Source organism: Artemia franciscana, chromosome 13 (genome assembly GCF_032884065.1).
Source record: "Artemia franciscana chromosome 13, ASM3288406v1, whole genome shotgun sequence".
In the NCBI taxonomy this organism is placed as follows: domain Eukaryota; kingdom Metazoa; phylum Arthropoda; class Branchiopoda; order Anostraca; family Artemiidae; genus Artemia; species Artemia franciscana.
The window spans coordinates 33325227-33341765 of record NC_088875.1 but is presented as its reverse complement, the minus strand read 5'-3'; the positions used below and the strand labels follow the sequence as shown (position 1 = coordinate 33341765).

The window sequence follows — 16539 nt, the reverse complement described above, 5'->3', positions numbered from 1 at the left end:
ATCCCCCTGTTTCCCCCGGTGTCCCCGTTGTAGTTGTGTCCCTGTGTCCCGGTCGTCATTTATATTCCCTGTGTCCCGGTCGTCATTTGTATCCCGGTGTCCCGGTCTGTATATACATTCGTTTTTTAGTTTTGTTTTTCTCCTTTATTTTTTTCCTTTTTTTTTCTTTTTTAGTTTATTTAGATTTTTAGATTTTTTAGTTTTTTTATTAGTTTTTAGTTTTTTTTTCTTTTTTTTTTGTAGTTTTTACGTTCTTTTTAGTTTTGTTAGTTTTTTTTTTACTTATGTCCTGGTCGTCATTTATACTCCCTGTGTCCCGGTGCTTTGTTGATTGCTAATCGAACATTCCTTTTGTCCTGGTCGCTTTCTCTTTGAGTGTCGTCATTTATTTTTTTCTTTTTTAGTTCTTTTAGTTTTTACCTTTTTTAGTTTTTTTTAGTTTTTTAGATGAAAATTTTTTTTAGTTTTTTCCTTTTTTTCTTTTTAGTTTTTTATTGGTTTTTACCTTTATTTTAGCTTATTTTTCAGTTTTTTCCTTTTTTTTATTTTTTTTTATTTTTTATTTTTTTTAGTTTTTTACCTTTTTTTAGTTTTTTTAGTTTTTTTAGTTTTTTAGTTTTTTTACTTTTTTTATTAGTTTTTAGTTTTTTTTGTAGTTTTTGCCTTTTTTTAGTTTTTTCATTTTTACCTTCTTTTTAGTTTTGTTAGTTTTTTTTTTACTTATGTCCTGGTCGTCATTTATACTCCCTGTGTCCCGGTGCTTTGTTGATTGCTAATCGAACATTCCTTTTGTCCTGGTCGCTTTCTCTTTGAGTGTCGTCATTTATTTTTTTCTTTTTTAGTTCTTTTAGTTTTTACCTTTTTTAGTTTTTTTAGTTTTTTAGATGAAAATTTTTTTTAGTTTTTTCCTTTTTTTTCTTTTTAGTTTTTTATTGGTTTTTACCTTTATTTTAGCTTATTTTTCAGTTTTTTTCCTTGTTTTTAGTTTTTTTTATTTTTTATTTTTTTTAGTTTTTTACCTTTTTTCAGTTTTTTTAGTTTTTTTAGCTTTTTTACTTTTTTTATTAGTTTTTATTTTTTTGTAGTTTTTGCCTTTTTTTAGTTTTTTCAGTTTTTTTTTTAGTTTTTTATTGGTTTTTACCTTTATTTTAGCTTATTTTTCAGTTTTTTCCTTTTTTTTAGTTTTTTTTTAGTTTTTAGTTTTTTTAGTTTTTTACCTTTTTTTAGTTTTTTTAGATTTTTTAGTTTTTTAGCTTTTTTATTTTTTTTATTAGTTTTTAGTTTTTTTTTGTAGTTTTTGCCTTTTTTTTTAGTTTTTTTAGTTTTTTAGCTTTTTTTATTAGTTTTTATTTTTTTTTGTAGTTTTTGCCTTTTTTTAGTTTTTTTAGTTTTTTAGCTTTTTTATTTTTTTTATTAGTTTTTAGTTTTTTTTTGTAGTTTTTGCCTTTTTTTTAGTTTTTTCAGTTTTCAGTTTTGTCACCTGATCCAGCTTTTTCAGGTGACGTCACCTGATCCATCCACAGATCCACACACAGACAACTTATTTTTATATATATAGATATATATATATATATATATATATATATATATATATATATATATATATATATATATATATATATATATATTTATATATATATATATATATATATATATATATATATATATATATATATATATATATATATATATATATATATATATATATATATATATATATATATATATATATATATATATATATATATATATATATATATATATATATATATATATATATATATATATATATATATATATATATATATATATATATATATATATATATATCTATATTCACAGGTGGGACATAAGGACACAGCTATAATGGCGCGTAACGACTTACGTGCGCGGGGGGGCTTGGGGGTGCGCGAAGCGCCCCCACCAACTAGGTGTTGGGGTGGCGCGAATCGCCACCCCAACAGCTAGTATCTCATAAAGGAATTTTTCTGCCAACAAATGGATGACATATACTTTGATCAGCTCATCAAGAGCTATCGACTGCCGTCGAAAAAAAATTATCTGTCTTAGTTCAAAAGTTGATTTTTTTCTAACGTCATTACTTAGAAAGCAGCAAAGGATAAACTCTAATTTCTTTAGCAGTGAGAGAAAATTTAAAGTTTAAGAAGTACATCTGATAATTTTCTCTACCGCAATCTCAAGTGCGAAAACCGAATGATAAACTGAGCTGAAATCACGAACAGAATTGGGTAGAAACAATATATGACAGCACTTTCGGTCCCCACTTTTTTGTTTCTGTAAATTATTCTATTTATCACTCAATGAAGATATATTGGCTGTGGAGCCGGGTAACTGCCGTATATATTTAACACTTATAGATTTTAGTCCATCCCCAATTTAGATGGTGCCTGCCTGCTTGCCTGCTAGTACGGAGCTTTCCACTCGAAAGCAGAAACACGGTTTGATGAAACGAAAGCTTGACTGCGTAACTTCAGATAGTTCTCTCTGACATAGGCTATAAAACTCCACTCCACTTCACACACTATAGGCTCTGGCTCAAGGACAAGCAAAAACCATCCCTTTCGGCCCCAGGCAAGAGTTCTACGAAGCTTTCCAAAATGCAAAGTCATATTTATCAATCTGGTCTAAGGTCCACACTTTCCGTAAAAACCGCAGAGGTTAGAACCTTACCACTTTCTAGGAATAAGCTGAAATCGGGGTATTAGGAAAAAAAATCACGACAAAACCAAAGTGTTGCTCTCGCAACACAATACCGCTCTTTACAAAGTTAAAGCTGTTTCTTGTACTATGATATAACATCACTTATTTTTTTATAATTTGATCTTACAGGAGTTCGAAAAACAAAAAGGAGTTTGCAAAAATTCATAAAAAAAAATGATAGAAAAAAACGCATTATCCCTATTCATAACGATGAATCTGACTACATCAATCGACTTCGTGCGTAAACCCGGCTTCGCCAATCCTTTTTGGCGTATTTTGACAAAAAATATGTATTCTAAAGAGTGATGCGAGTGGTAATCGAAACTATAAGAAAGGGAATGTTGAATAACAGGATATGCATGAAAAGAATCTGCTTTTTACTTGTTCTTAACATACCAAATTTATTAAGTTTGAAGCCACCATTAAATTTGGAAATTTGAATAATTTCAGAAAAAAGAAGGAAAAATATACCCAAAAATAGAGGCGATCTTTACGAAATTACTGCATCACATTCAACCAGGGACTTACGCTGGGAGGAGTGTATCTTCTCCCATAAATCCTAAATTTTCTTGAACTTATGGGTGCTTCTTCAAAGTATCAAGTAATATTTTATTACTACCCCTCCCCCACACCGAAAAAATTCTTGTGTATGTTCCTCCAATCAGCATACCCAAGAACCTCACACTGGTTTCTAAGTTCCTATATGCATAAATACTAAGTTTTGTGTTTTATCCCTTGCCTTCATCCCTCCAATGCTTGCCTGATCCAAATTTAATCTGAGTTGAAATTTTCGGGGAAGGTTGAGGGGCATATTGAATTCAATCAAAAGACACTAAGTGCACCCAGTATGTCAAAAGGATGTTTCTGCAATATCTCAGGAACGGCTAAGGGTATTAAGTTGAGACTTTCGGAAGGTTTAGGGGGGTTTTGAACTATATAAAAACTCACTATATGCATAAAAGTTGTCAAAATAGCTTATCTGCAATTACTTACGAACGCCTAAGGGTATTACGTTGAAACATTTATGTAACTTTGAGGGGGGTGTTGAATTAAATTAAAAGACGGTATATTCATCTAGGATGTCAAAAGGGTATTTCTGAAATATCTCGGGAATGAATAAGAGTATAGATAGATAGATAGCAAGGTATATTTTCCAGAAAAATTAAAATAATTACGCAACAATCTACAAATCCCCACAAAGGCTCCATGGCCTGTATTTAGTTAAAACTTTCGGGGAATGTTCTGGGGGTGTTGTACCAAACCAGAAGACCCTGTGTACATTCAGGGTGTCAAAAGGGCGTGTCTGGAATACTTTAGTAATGGCTAAGGGTATCAAGTCCAAATTTTCAGGGAAAGCTGAGGACCTTTTTGAATTCCATGGAAAGGCATAGTGTGTTTCCAGGATGTCAAAAGGGTGTTTCTACAATATCTCAGAAACGGATAAGGATATTTAGTTGAAACTTTCAGGGAATGTTCAAGGAGTGTTGGACCAAACAAAAAGACTGTATGTGCACTCACGTTGTCCAAAGGGCGCATCTGAAATATTTCAGGAATGGCTAAATATATTAAGTTGAAACTTCCAGGGAAGATTAAGGGGATGTTTTACTAATACAAAATTCACAATGCTCATCGAGGTTGTCGAAAGAGCGTGTCTCCAAAATCTGTGGAACGACTAAGGGTATTAAGTTGAAACTTTCTGGGAATGTTTAAGGGGATTCTGAGCTAAATCAAAAGACACTATATGCATTCAGGCTGTTTAAAGGGCGTATCTGCAGTATCTCAGATATTGCTAAGGGTAAAATTAACAACTCATGAGACCCAGCTTAAACTTTGCGAGAGTGTTGATTGGGGAGACCAAGTAGATTTGAAATTTCGACTTGGGAGGATCAAGAGGAGATTATGAAGGACAATAAATATTTGAAGAAAATGACATCCTTCATGCGAGATGTTTTTTTTGTGTTGATCTTCTTAAAATTTCAGGTCATGAAGACACCTCAGTTTCAAGATATAGAACCAATGGAACCTCAACCAGAAACAAATTTGGTGCTTGGAGGGGGGATGAAGCATATTTTTAAGTTTTAACCTGGTGGGACCAAAAGGGGCTTATGAAAAGCAACAGGTTCTTGAGGAAAAATATGCTTGATTTTATTCTTAGTGCGAGTTATTCTAATCCGCTTGAAATTAATTTGCTAATCCGCTTTGAATTCCTAGCTACGGAGACATCTCAATTAAAGTTTCAGAAGCAAGGGAAAATAAGCCGGAAACAAATCCTTTCGCATTGATTCTAGACGTCCTATTTTCATTTTTATTTCTTAACAATAACACAGAACTCAAAATATGTTTATTTAAACAAAAGTGTAGTTTAAAAAATTATAATACAATGCTCGTTTTCAATCCATTTTCTTGAATAATACTTCCCCCTGCTCGGCCAACCAAAGTTCTGTAGCATAACTATTATTAAAATTTATTACGAAACTTTTGTCCAAAATATAAACAGCAAGCCAGAATCTTAATTTTTATGCAGATAAACGGAAAGAAAAATTTACAAGTATTCCTTTTATTAATCGGTAAAAAGATTATGTGAATTAAAATAAGCAGAAAATTATTCGAAAAATCTTTTTTTCAAAAAAGAAGTTTTCCAAAAAAAAAATTAAGACCTGCATTGAACTAATGACGAACAGAAATAAAGTTAAATAATAATCAAACAGTTCGTGGTAACAAACGGTAGTACGGAGCGACCCAGCTCAATAGTAACCGAAACTCTAAAAACAAGAATTTTGATACCAATATTTACTGCAAAAGAAATGTATTTTAATGCTTATTTTAAATATATAGGTTTCATCAAGTTTAGTCTTACCTGTCAAAAGTTACGAGTCTGAGCAAATTTGCCTTATTTTAGAAAACAGGGGGAAACGCCCCCTTGAAGTCATAGTGTATTAACGAAAATCACACCATCAAATTCAGCGTATAAGAGAACACTACTGAAGAAGTTTCAAGCTCCTATCTACAAAAATGTAGAATTTTTGTGTTTTGTCCAGATCACGGATGCGTGTTTGTTTGTTTGTTGTTTTTTTTCCCCAGGGGTGATCGTATCGACCCAGCGGTCCTAGAATGTCACAATAGGGCTCGTTCTAACAGAAATTAAAGTTCTAGTGCCCTTTTTAAGTGACTGAAAAAATTGGAGGGCACTTAGGCCCCCTCCACGCACATTTTTCCCCAAAGTCACTGGATCAAAATTTTGAGATAGCCATTCTGTTCAGCTTAGTCAAAAACCTAATAACTATGTCTTTGGGGATGTCTTTGTGGGGGGGGGGGTTACGCGGGAGGATCTTTCCGTGGAGGAATTTTTCATGAGAGAAGAGAATATCCATGAAGGGGGTGCAGGATTTTCTTGCATTGTATAAAAAAAAATGAAAAAACAAATAAAAAAAAAATTCAACTGGAAGTAATGAACAGCGTTAAAACTTAAAACGAAAATAAATATTACGTATATAAGGGGGTTCGTCTCCTCCACAATACCTTGCTCTTTACGCTAAAGTATTTTTAGTAATTTCAACTATTTATTCTACGGCCTTTGTGATGCAGGGGTCATTCTTAAACGTCTGGGACAAAATTCAAGCCTTATCGTAAAGAGCGAGGTATTGACAAGGGGGCGAATCCCCTCATATATATAATAAAAATAACCAAATATAGAAGTTCGTTCCGTAAGTCAATTCGTAAGGTACGTATGTTTATTACTAACAAATACGTTCGTAAAGAAATAAAAAATGTAGTTGCATTTTAAAGTAACCCAAAATTGGAGGGCAACTAGGCCTCCTCCCCCACCACTTTTCTTATCAAAATCGTCAGATCAAACTATGAGAAAGCCATTTAGCAAAAAAATTAATATGCAAATTTTGTTTTGTTTATTCATGTGCGGTGAGCCAAAACCAAAACATGCATTAATTCAAAAACGTTCAGTAATTAAATAAAAAAAAACAAGTTTTTTTAACTGCAAGTAAGGAGTGACACAAAAACTTAAAACGAACAGAAATTATTCCGTGTATGAAAGGGATAGTCCCCTTTTCAACGCCTTGCTCTTTACGCTAAAGTATTTTAATTTTTTTAAAGTAGAGTTGTGACAAAGAGTCAAATTTTAGCGGAAAGATCGTGGCGTTACGGTGGGGACAACCTCTTTCAAATACGGAATAGTTTCTATTCGTTTTAATTTTTAATGTCGCTCCCTACTCGCATTTAAAAAAACTTGTTTTTATGGCACTTGGCATTAACCAAGTGACATATAGCAATCGCAAATTCTGTCGGTCTGTCGGTCTATCGGTCCCGGTTTTGCTACTTTAGGCACTTCCAGGTAAGCTAGGACGATGAAATTTGGCAGGCTTATCAGGGACCGGACCAGATTAAATTAGAAATAGTCGTTTTCCCGATTTGACTATCTGGGGGGGGGGGAACCCGTTAATTAGGAAAAATAGAAAAATTTAAGCATTTTTAACTTACGAACGGTTGATGAGATCTTAATGAAATTTGATGTTTGGAAGGATATCGTGTCTCAGATCTGTTATTTTGAATCCCGACCAGATCTGGTGACATTGGGGGGGGGGAGTTGGGAGGGGGAAACCTAAAATCTTGGAAAACACTTAGAGTGGAGGGATCGAGATGAAACTTGGTGGGAAAAATGAGCACAAGTCCAAGATACATGAATGACATAACCGGAACGGACCCGCTCTCTTTGGGGTAGTTGGAGGGGGGGGGTAATTCTGAAAAATTAGAAAAAATGAGGTATTTTTAACTTACGAATGGGTGATCGGATCTCAATGAAATTTGATATTTAGAAGGATATCGTGTCTCAGAGTTCTTATTTTAAATCCCGAACAGATCTGGTGACATTGGGGGGAGTTGGGAGGGGGAAACCTAAAACTTGGAAAACACTTAGAGTGGAGGGATCGGGATAAAACTTGGTGGGAAAAATAAGCACAAGTCCTAGATACTTGATTGACATAACCGGAACGGATCCGCTCTCTTTGGGGAGTTGAGGGGGGGGGGGTATTTCTGAAAAATTAGAAAAAATGAGTTATTTTTAACTTACGAACGGGTGATCGGATCTCAATGAAATTTGATATTTAGAAGGATATCGTGTCTCAAAGCTCTTATTGTAAGTCCCGACCGGATCTGGTGACGTTGGGGGTAGTTTGGGGTGGGGGAACCTAAAATCATGTAAAATGCTTAGATTGGAGGGATCGGGATGAAACTGGGTGGAAAAATAAGCAGAAGTCTTAGATACGTGATTTACATAATTGGAATGGATCTGCTCTATTGGGGGGGGGGGGTTAATTCTGAAATATTAGAAAAATGACGTATTTTTAACTTACGAAGGAGTGATCGGATCTTCATGAAACTTCTTGACTCAGATCTCTTATTTTAAATCTCAACCGGATCCAGCGTAATTGGGGGGGGGGGGGGGAACCGAAATCTTAGAAAATACTTAAAGCGGTGAGATCAGGATAAAACTGGATGGGAAGAATAAAAATCTGTCTAGGACACGTGACTGACATAACCGGACCGGATCTGCTCTCTTTGATGGAGTTGGGGGGGGGGGTTAATTTTGAAAATTGAGGTACGTAACTTACAAAAGGGTGACCAGATCTTAATGAAATTTGATATTTAGAAGGAACTTGCGCTTTAAAGCTCTAATTTTAAATTCCGACCAGATCCTGTGACAATGGGGGGAGTTGGAGGATCTCTTGGAACATTTTGACATTGGGGGGAGCGGAATTCTTTGAAAACATGAAAATTAGGGTATTTTTATTTTACAAATAGGTGACCGGATCTTAATGAAATTTGATATTTAGAAGGAATTCGTGTCTCAGAGCTCTTATTTCAAATCTTTTGACATTGGGGGGAGTTGGAGGGAAAAATCTGGGAAAACACTTGGAGTGGAGGAATCGGGATGAAGCTTGGTGGATAGAATAAGCAAATGTCCTTGATACATTATTGACGGAACCGTACTGGATTCGCTCTCTTTGGGGGAGTTGGGCGGAGGGGTTCAGTGATTTGGCGAGTTTGGTGCTTCTGGACGTGCTAGGACGATGAAAATTGGTAGGCGTGTCAGGGAGCTGCACAAATTGACTTGATAAAGTAGTTTTCCCAGATTCGACCATCCTGGGGGGCTAAAGGGAGAGGAAAAATTAGAAAAAATAGGTATTTATAACATACGAGTGGGTGATCAGATCTTAATGAATTTTGACATTTAGAAGGACATCGTGACTCAGAGCTCTTATTTCAAATCCTGACCGGCATTATGCCTCTTATTTTCCTTTTAAATCAATCTATTGATTCATAGAATTTTGCTAGAGCTAATACCATATGATCTCTTGGCTCTTAGCTCTTCTTGCCTCGTCACAAGTGCCATATGAGCTCTTAGCTCTTGTTTGTATTTAATTCAAGCATAAAACGAACAGAAATAATGAATAATGAAAGTGTCAATGGATAAATGAGACCCAAAACGAAAATGAATTACAATGAATAGTCAAGTAAAACTTTAAACGAATGGAAATAACCACAAACAGGAGCAGGCCGAACCCCATGGCCGTATCCTGGGGGTGGGGGTTAGGGAGTTTGACCCCCCCCCCCCGGAAATTTTTTTCTTTTCAGATAAGAAAAAACCATGAGAAAAATGCACATAAAGAAATTTGGATGCGTTTTCGAAGGGTTTTGTAAACCCATTCCCCAAACAAAATTTTGGATACGACCATGCCTAAGCCTCATAAATTCTTGAGCGTAATTTGCGCTTTACTGAAAACAAAACATATTCAAACATTTCTTCTTTTATAACGTTAAAATATCTAAAATTGCTGAGACTTAGAAGAATGAATATTATTACTTGTTAAACTGTCAGTCTACTTTTTTCAGTTTTTTTTTCATGGATCTTGCGTATTATTGTCATTGTCTTTCTTTTTGTTAATTTCAGGAGAAATAAAAACACACTGCTTGAACTGAAAACTGTTTTCAGTAAAGCGCAAATGATGCTCTGGCGTTCTGAACTCCTAGGGAGCGTTAACCCTACTCTTCTTTTTAGTAATTTCTGTTCGTTTTAATTTTAAAGTTATTATTTCATTTTTTTGCTCGTCTTTAGTTTAATGTAGCTCTTTAATTTTCTTTAAAAAACTCATTCTTTGGAAAAAGTTTGCTTTTTTAATTAATTCTAGAGAAAAGTAATGTCGTTGTTGCAATATATAGTAGTTTGTCTGCGGATCCCCCAAACTGGAATGGTAATTCTAGTCTGGATTTCCAAAGAAATTGGTATTTTCATTCAATTTGATTGGGAAATGTCGAAGGGAAATCGCATTTTACTCGTTTTGGAAATTCTTAATCACGTTATTCTACTGGCATTTTTCGAGTTCATTCCACTTGCCATTTATTCGACAAATACATATCGTGCTGGAAGAGAGCCAACCGATTTTGTCTTGCCGTCATTGTTTAACGTCATACTTTATTCAATAAAGTTTATTGTGTCCAGGGAAGTACTTTATAGCTTAACGTCTGGCTGAATGCCATATAGGAAATCATTCTAATGGGCTCATTTTCAGTATTAGTAGAAATACAAATATAAAATACAATAATAACATATATCTCAAAGGTTGTTTGGTTTTCTCAAAAGGAAAAGAAAGAAAGAAAAAAAAAAATCGTTTCTTAGGCTATTGGTTGTAATTCCGAGCCTAGTGTTAAATCTTTTGAAATAAAAGTATGTCCCTTAGTTGATTAAAGATCAGTTTTGAAAGCAGATTAAGGTTGTAAGGGGTTGCAACTAATACGGTTGAAGGGAGATGCTTTGGTTCAAATTGGGATCTTTGGGTCCAAGTGATGTCCTCCAAGTTCGTACATGAAAGTTTCCGAGCATGTTGATTACAAATCTGAGGCTGATTTTAGATACAAAATTTCAAAATAACAGCATATTGAGAACAAGCTTTCTAATTAGAGTTTGATTTCCATCAATCTGAAACTAATTGTGTAATATAGATGTCAAAAATCTAAACACTTCAATTTCATGTTTAAATAACTATGAACATTCCATGCCCTATCCGAAGTGAGATTCGTGCAAGTAATTTTGATCCATAATATAAAAGAGGTCGAAAGGAGCCTTATCCACCTCTAACATCCGCGTCCCTCCCAGCCTTGCTAATGCATACATCTTGTGCCTTTTTCGAATCATTGTGACTAAGGAACAGTTAGGGGAAGGGTACTAAATAGTCGAATTTTAATCATCATTAAAGAAAAGTCAAGATAGCAGAACGATGGTCGGAAATCAAAAACGTTTTTTATATTTATAGATATATAGGTATGTTTTATAAATAATTACCGACTTCCATCCAAAGATGGATCTACAGCAAAATCTTGGGGCGGTGGCCCAGTGTGACAAGGGCGCTAATAATTGACCAAATTGACAAATTTATTAAAAAAAAAAGAAGAAAAAACGGTATGAGGGCGCAAGAACATTCTTGAACGGGGCTGCCCTCCTGGATCCACCTGTATTTTCCTCAAAATTGGTATTTTCTCTACTTCTTGAATTGAAGTCCAAAGCCAAAACAGGGGAAATTCGTATTTCCAAAAATGGTGTTTGATTATCGCCTAAAGTAGATCCTCTACCCCTATCTCAACCACTCTTTCGACTCATTCTACAATTATTTCTAGTTCAATGACATAATTATGCTACTTTTATATAATAAATCAATCATTTGCCAAATTACACATAGATTTATTAATTTACTTTTAGGTAGCAATCAAAACGATTAAGAAGGCAAAAATTGAAACTGACGCTGATCTCATAAGAATAAAACGTGAAATTCAAATTATGTCTTCTGTACAACATCCTTACATTATTCACATTTATGAAGGTAAGATTACTGAAACCTATTGTTAGTTCTGTTTGACTAATTTGTACTGTATAATTGATTTCAATTTCTTTTTGTCACTCTTGTTTCTGGTTTTCGAAGCTTGTCGTCCAATTGATTGAAATTAATTAACCGATTCCTTTTTCTATTGCGGAAGTCCCAGCAATTACAGTGGTTAAATATGGCCATGAAACGGGGGCTCTTCGAATGGCTGCGGAAAAGACGCTATGTTTTTGTAGGATAATTGTTTACGGATAGTTTTAGGTAGGTAATTCGCTTCACAGACCGTTATAAAAAAAAACAACAACTCTGATTCATGCCGTTTTCTAGATCTATAATGCTAGACCTATCCGGGATTTTTTTGGGGGGGGGGTACTAAAAAACTTTGAAGAACGCATCAATAATTGGTTTATATTCATTATCGTTGCTTTTTCATGATTCGGACAAGTGTTTCTGGAGGAGGGGGATTAAAATCCCTACCCCCCACCCCCTCTCTCGGTGTGGCCTTGGCTATAATGAAAGAAAGGGCGAAACGGTGGCTAGGCACCGTTTTTTGGACGAAGGATAATACAGGCTTTTTGGCCATCCATCTGGGGTCAGAGAGGTGATCCTCAAATAGACTTGGAAAAAGATCACAAGAGAAAGTCTAAAAAAATACATGTGAAGAATCTTAGATTTAAGTTTTATGTAGATTGTGTGAGTGGGTGCATCGGCATGTGTGTTGGTCTTAGGGGGCTTGGTGCTGCAATGAGTTATTAGTAGTATTTTTAGTACTTCCGTTTTTTTCTCTTTTGCATGAATGACAACCACTTGATTGAAAATATTGTTGCGTTTAGTCAAAAGGGGGTAAGTCACCTTAGTGAATTTTTTTTGAGAGACCAAATTTAGTGTTAAACTATTTCCAACAAATTAGAAATTTGCGAGGTGAAAAATAGAAGATACCTACTTAGCTTGGTTTGTCATGATGAATCGAGTGAACATACCCAAATTCTGCCGGGACTAATTCGATTTTGGCTTATTGCTTTTCTGAGGTTTTTACGTAAACCTCACATATCACACCCAGAAATTGTACTTATTACCCTAAGAATTTGACCAAATTGTAGATCTTGAGGAGAGAAATCGATTTGTTTTTGTTACTCATTTTTGCCAAAAAGGTGACTTATCCCCTTTCGGCTAAACGCCACAGAATAGTGGTTTTCAAAACAAGGAGTCACTCATTGCAATATGTTTGTACATTAAAGGATTGTTTTGTACTACAAATGAAACTTCATTATTTAACAATGTAATTTTGTAAAAATTATTTTTTTTTCTGAAAATCAAATCTAAACATTTAATTTCCAACAGAGTTTGAATAGGAAATTTAAGTTACAAAAAAAGAAACTTTTTGAAGGGATGCTAAACTATCTAATCTTTTCCTCTATTTTTTTATGCTATGCACTCTTAGTCAAGGACCCACAACAGAGAAATGTTGATATTTAAGGTATTGGGTGATCATCAAGCAGCAGAAGTTTTGAAAATTTGTTTCGATGTAATTGATCGTGCTGAATACAAAAATCTACTTTATATAGTCGACAAGTGGGTGCAAAATTCCCACTCCTTCAAAATCCCTAAAAATTGATATCAACTGACAAAATTCTCTTAAAATCAAAAGATATAATTACTGACGGTAATTTATTCGTGTGAAAATTATGAAAAAAGATTCCATAAATAGATTCGAAAAAAATTCCGAAAACAGAATAGAAGTCCTTCCCTCTCATCTTAAAATCTTATTCAGCCAGAAAAGTTTGATCAGATGTGTTTAAAGCGAAAAATGTAGGTGAGAGCAAAATGCATAGGTCTCATTGATTTGCCAGTTTATTAGAAGGTTCCCATTTAAGACTTTTTTGCGATCTGGCGTTTTTTAGAGTGTTTCCGATGCAGCTGATGAATGTGGCAAGTGACTCAGCTGAATCTCTACCATATTTTGGTTTCAAATGACTTTCAGCTGCGCATCAAACAGTTCGTGGTAGCGAACTGTACGTAAGGAACGACCCGGCTCAATAGTAACGAAAACTCTAAAAAACGGAACTTTGACACCAATCAAACAGTTCGTGGTAACGAACTGTAGTAAGGAGCGACCCGGCTCAATAGTAACCAAAACTCTAGAAAATGGAATTTTGATACCAATAGTTCCATCAAAAGAATCGCATTTTAATGCTGATTTTAAATGTATAAGTTTCATCAAGATCAGTCATATCCATCGAAAGTTACGAGCCTGAGAAAATTTGCCTCATTTTAGAAAATAGGGGGAAAAACCCTCTAAAAGTCATACAATCTTAACGAAAATCACACCATCAGATTCAGCGTATCAGAGAACTTTATTGTAGAAGTTTCAAGTTCCTATCTACAAAAATGTGGAATTTCGCATTTTTGCCAGAAGTCAGATCACGGATGCGTGTTCATTTGTTTTTTTTTTTTGTTTGTTTTTTTTTCCAGGGTTGATCGTATCGACTGAGTGGTCCCAGAATGTCGCGAGAGGGCTCATTATAACGGAAATGGAAAGTTCTAGTGCCCTTTTTAAGTGCCAAAAAAACTGGAGGGCACCTAGACCCCCTCCCACGCTCACTTTTTCCCAATTGTCACCGGATCAAAATTATGAGATGGCCATTTTATTCACCGTAGTCGAAAAACCTAATAACTATGTCTTTAGGGACGACTTACCTCCCGCAGTCCCCGTGGGAGGGGCTGCAAGTTACAAACTTTGACCTGTGTTTACAATAGTAATGGTTACTGGGAAGTGTAAAGACGTTTTCAGGGGATTTATTTTTGGTTTAGGAGGGAGGGTTCAGGAGGGGGGTTACGTAGGACAATGGAGGAACTTTTCATGGGGGAAGAGAATTTCAGTGAAGGGGGTGCGGGATTTTCTAGCACTATTTAAAAAAACAATGAAAAAATAAATATGAAAAGTTTTTTCTACTGGAAGTAAGAAGCAGCATTAAAACTTAAAACGAACAAAAATTATTACGCATATGAGGGTTTTACCTCCTCGTTATACCTCAGTCTTTACGCTGAAGTTATTTTAAGTAATTTCAACTATTTATTCTACGGCCTTTGTGATTCAGAGTGTGATTTAAGTTCTAAAGCTGAAAGCTCAAAGTCACTAAAGCTTAAATGGGACATTTCAGCTTTAGTGTAAAGAGTGAGGTATCGACGACGGTTGAACCCCCTCATATACGTAATAAAAACATACGAATATACAGGTTCGTTACGTAAGTTAATTCGTAAGTTACGTATAATTTTCACTAATGAAAACGTTTGTAAAAAATTAAAAGTTCTACTTACCTTTTTAAGCAATCAAAAAATTGGAGGGGAACTTGGCCTCCTCCTTCACTCCTTTTTTCTCAAAATCTTTCGATAATTGCAATTAATTAATATGCAAATTTTTTTTTAATTATTTATGTGTGGAGAGCCAAGATCAAAACATGTATTAATTCAAAAATGTCCAGAGATAAAATAGAAAAAACAAGTTTTTTTAAATGAAAGTAAGGAGCAACATTAAAACTTAAAACGAACAGAAATTACTCCGTATATGAAAGGGGCTTATCTTCCTCAACGCCCCGCTCTTTACGCTAAAGTTTTTTACTACTTTAAAAAGAAGAGTTAAAAGAAATAGTCAAACTTTAGCGTAAAGAGCGGGGCATTGAGGAGGAAAAGCCCCTTTCATATACGGAGTAATTTCTGTTCGTTTTAAGTTTTAATGTTGCTCATTACTTTCATTTAAAAAAAACTTGTTTTTTTCTATTTAATAGATACATAAAAAGAATTGGATTCTTGTACTGATTTCAAATAGGACTATATAAGTCTAATCAAGTTTGGTCTTACCAATCAAAAGCTACGAGCCTGAGAAATTGGGCCAATTTTTGAAAAAAGGGGGAAACATCACCAAAAAGTCATAGAATCGTAATGAAAATCGCACCATTATATTCAACGTATCAGAGAACCCTACTGTAGAGATTTTAAGCTCCTAACTGCAAAAATGTGGAATTTTGTATTTTTTTTTGCCACAAGAAAGATCACGGATGCGTGTTTATTTGTAGTTGTTTTTTTTTTTTGGGGGGGGGGTGATTATATTGGGCCCCTTAATCCTATAATATTGCGAGAGGGCTCATTCGAACGGAAATAAAAGTTCAAGTACTCTTTTTAAGTGACCAAAAAATGAAGGGCAAGTAGGCCCCCTCCCACGCTCTTTTTTCAAAGTCAAATGATCAAAATTTTGAGATAGCCATTTTGTTCAGCACAGTCGAAAAAATATGATAGCTATGTCTTTGAGATGACTTAGTCCCTCGCAGTCCCCGGGGAAGGGCTGTAAGTTATGAACTTTGCACATTGTTTACGTATAGCACTTGTTATTGGGAAGTATACAGACGTTTTCAGCTTTTTTTCTGGTGGGGGATCAGGGGGAGGGGGTTAAGTGGGAGGATCTTTCCAAGGAGGATTTTTTCATGGGGAAAGGGAATTTTCTAAGAAGGAGGTGCCGGATTTCTCAGCATTATTTAAAGAACGATCAGAAATTAAATAAAGAACAAGTTTTTTCAACTGAAAGTAAGGAATTACATTAAAAATTAAAACGAACAGAAATTATTACATATATGAGGGGGTCTGCCCCCTAGTCAATACCTCGCTTTTTACACTAGGCTTTTTTTAGTACTTTAAAAGAATTATTTATTCTAATTGAATGGGCTTTGGGATTCAGGGGTCATTCTTAGAGAATTGGAACAAAATTCGGACTTTAGTGTAAGGAGCAAGGTATTGACTAGGGGGCCCTTCCTTCATCATGCAGCAGTACAAAACTGCTGATAATTTGAAGTCCAGAATCCAAGTTCAGATGAAAATAGTGATGCTTCACACGAGTGGAAGTATTGATACAAGCTTTGAACAGCGTTTGAGTTGTATC

At 34.8% G+C, this 16539-nt stretch overlaps 1 protein-coding gene across 6 annotated transcripts in view; it reads left to right on the top strand.

Moving 5' to 3' along the window:
• LOC136034829 (uncharacterized) overlaps nucleotides 1–16539 on the top strand; it is a 142062-nt gene that overhangs the window by 49794 nt on the left and 75729 nt on the right. For all 6 annotated transcript variants that reach the window (XM_065716275.1, XM_065716273.1, XM_065716276.1 and 3 more), the window contains one exon: nucleotides 11489–11609. In XM_065716275.1, the coding sequence (XP_065572347.1) occupies nucleotides 11489–11609 (121 nt within the window). The remainder of the gene's footprint in view (nucleotides 1–11488; nucleotides 11610–16539) is intronic.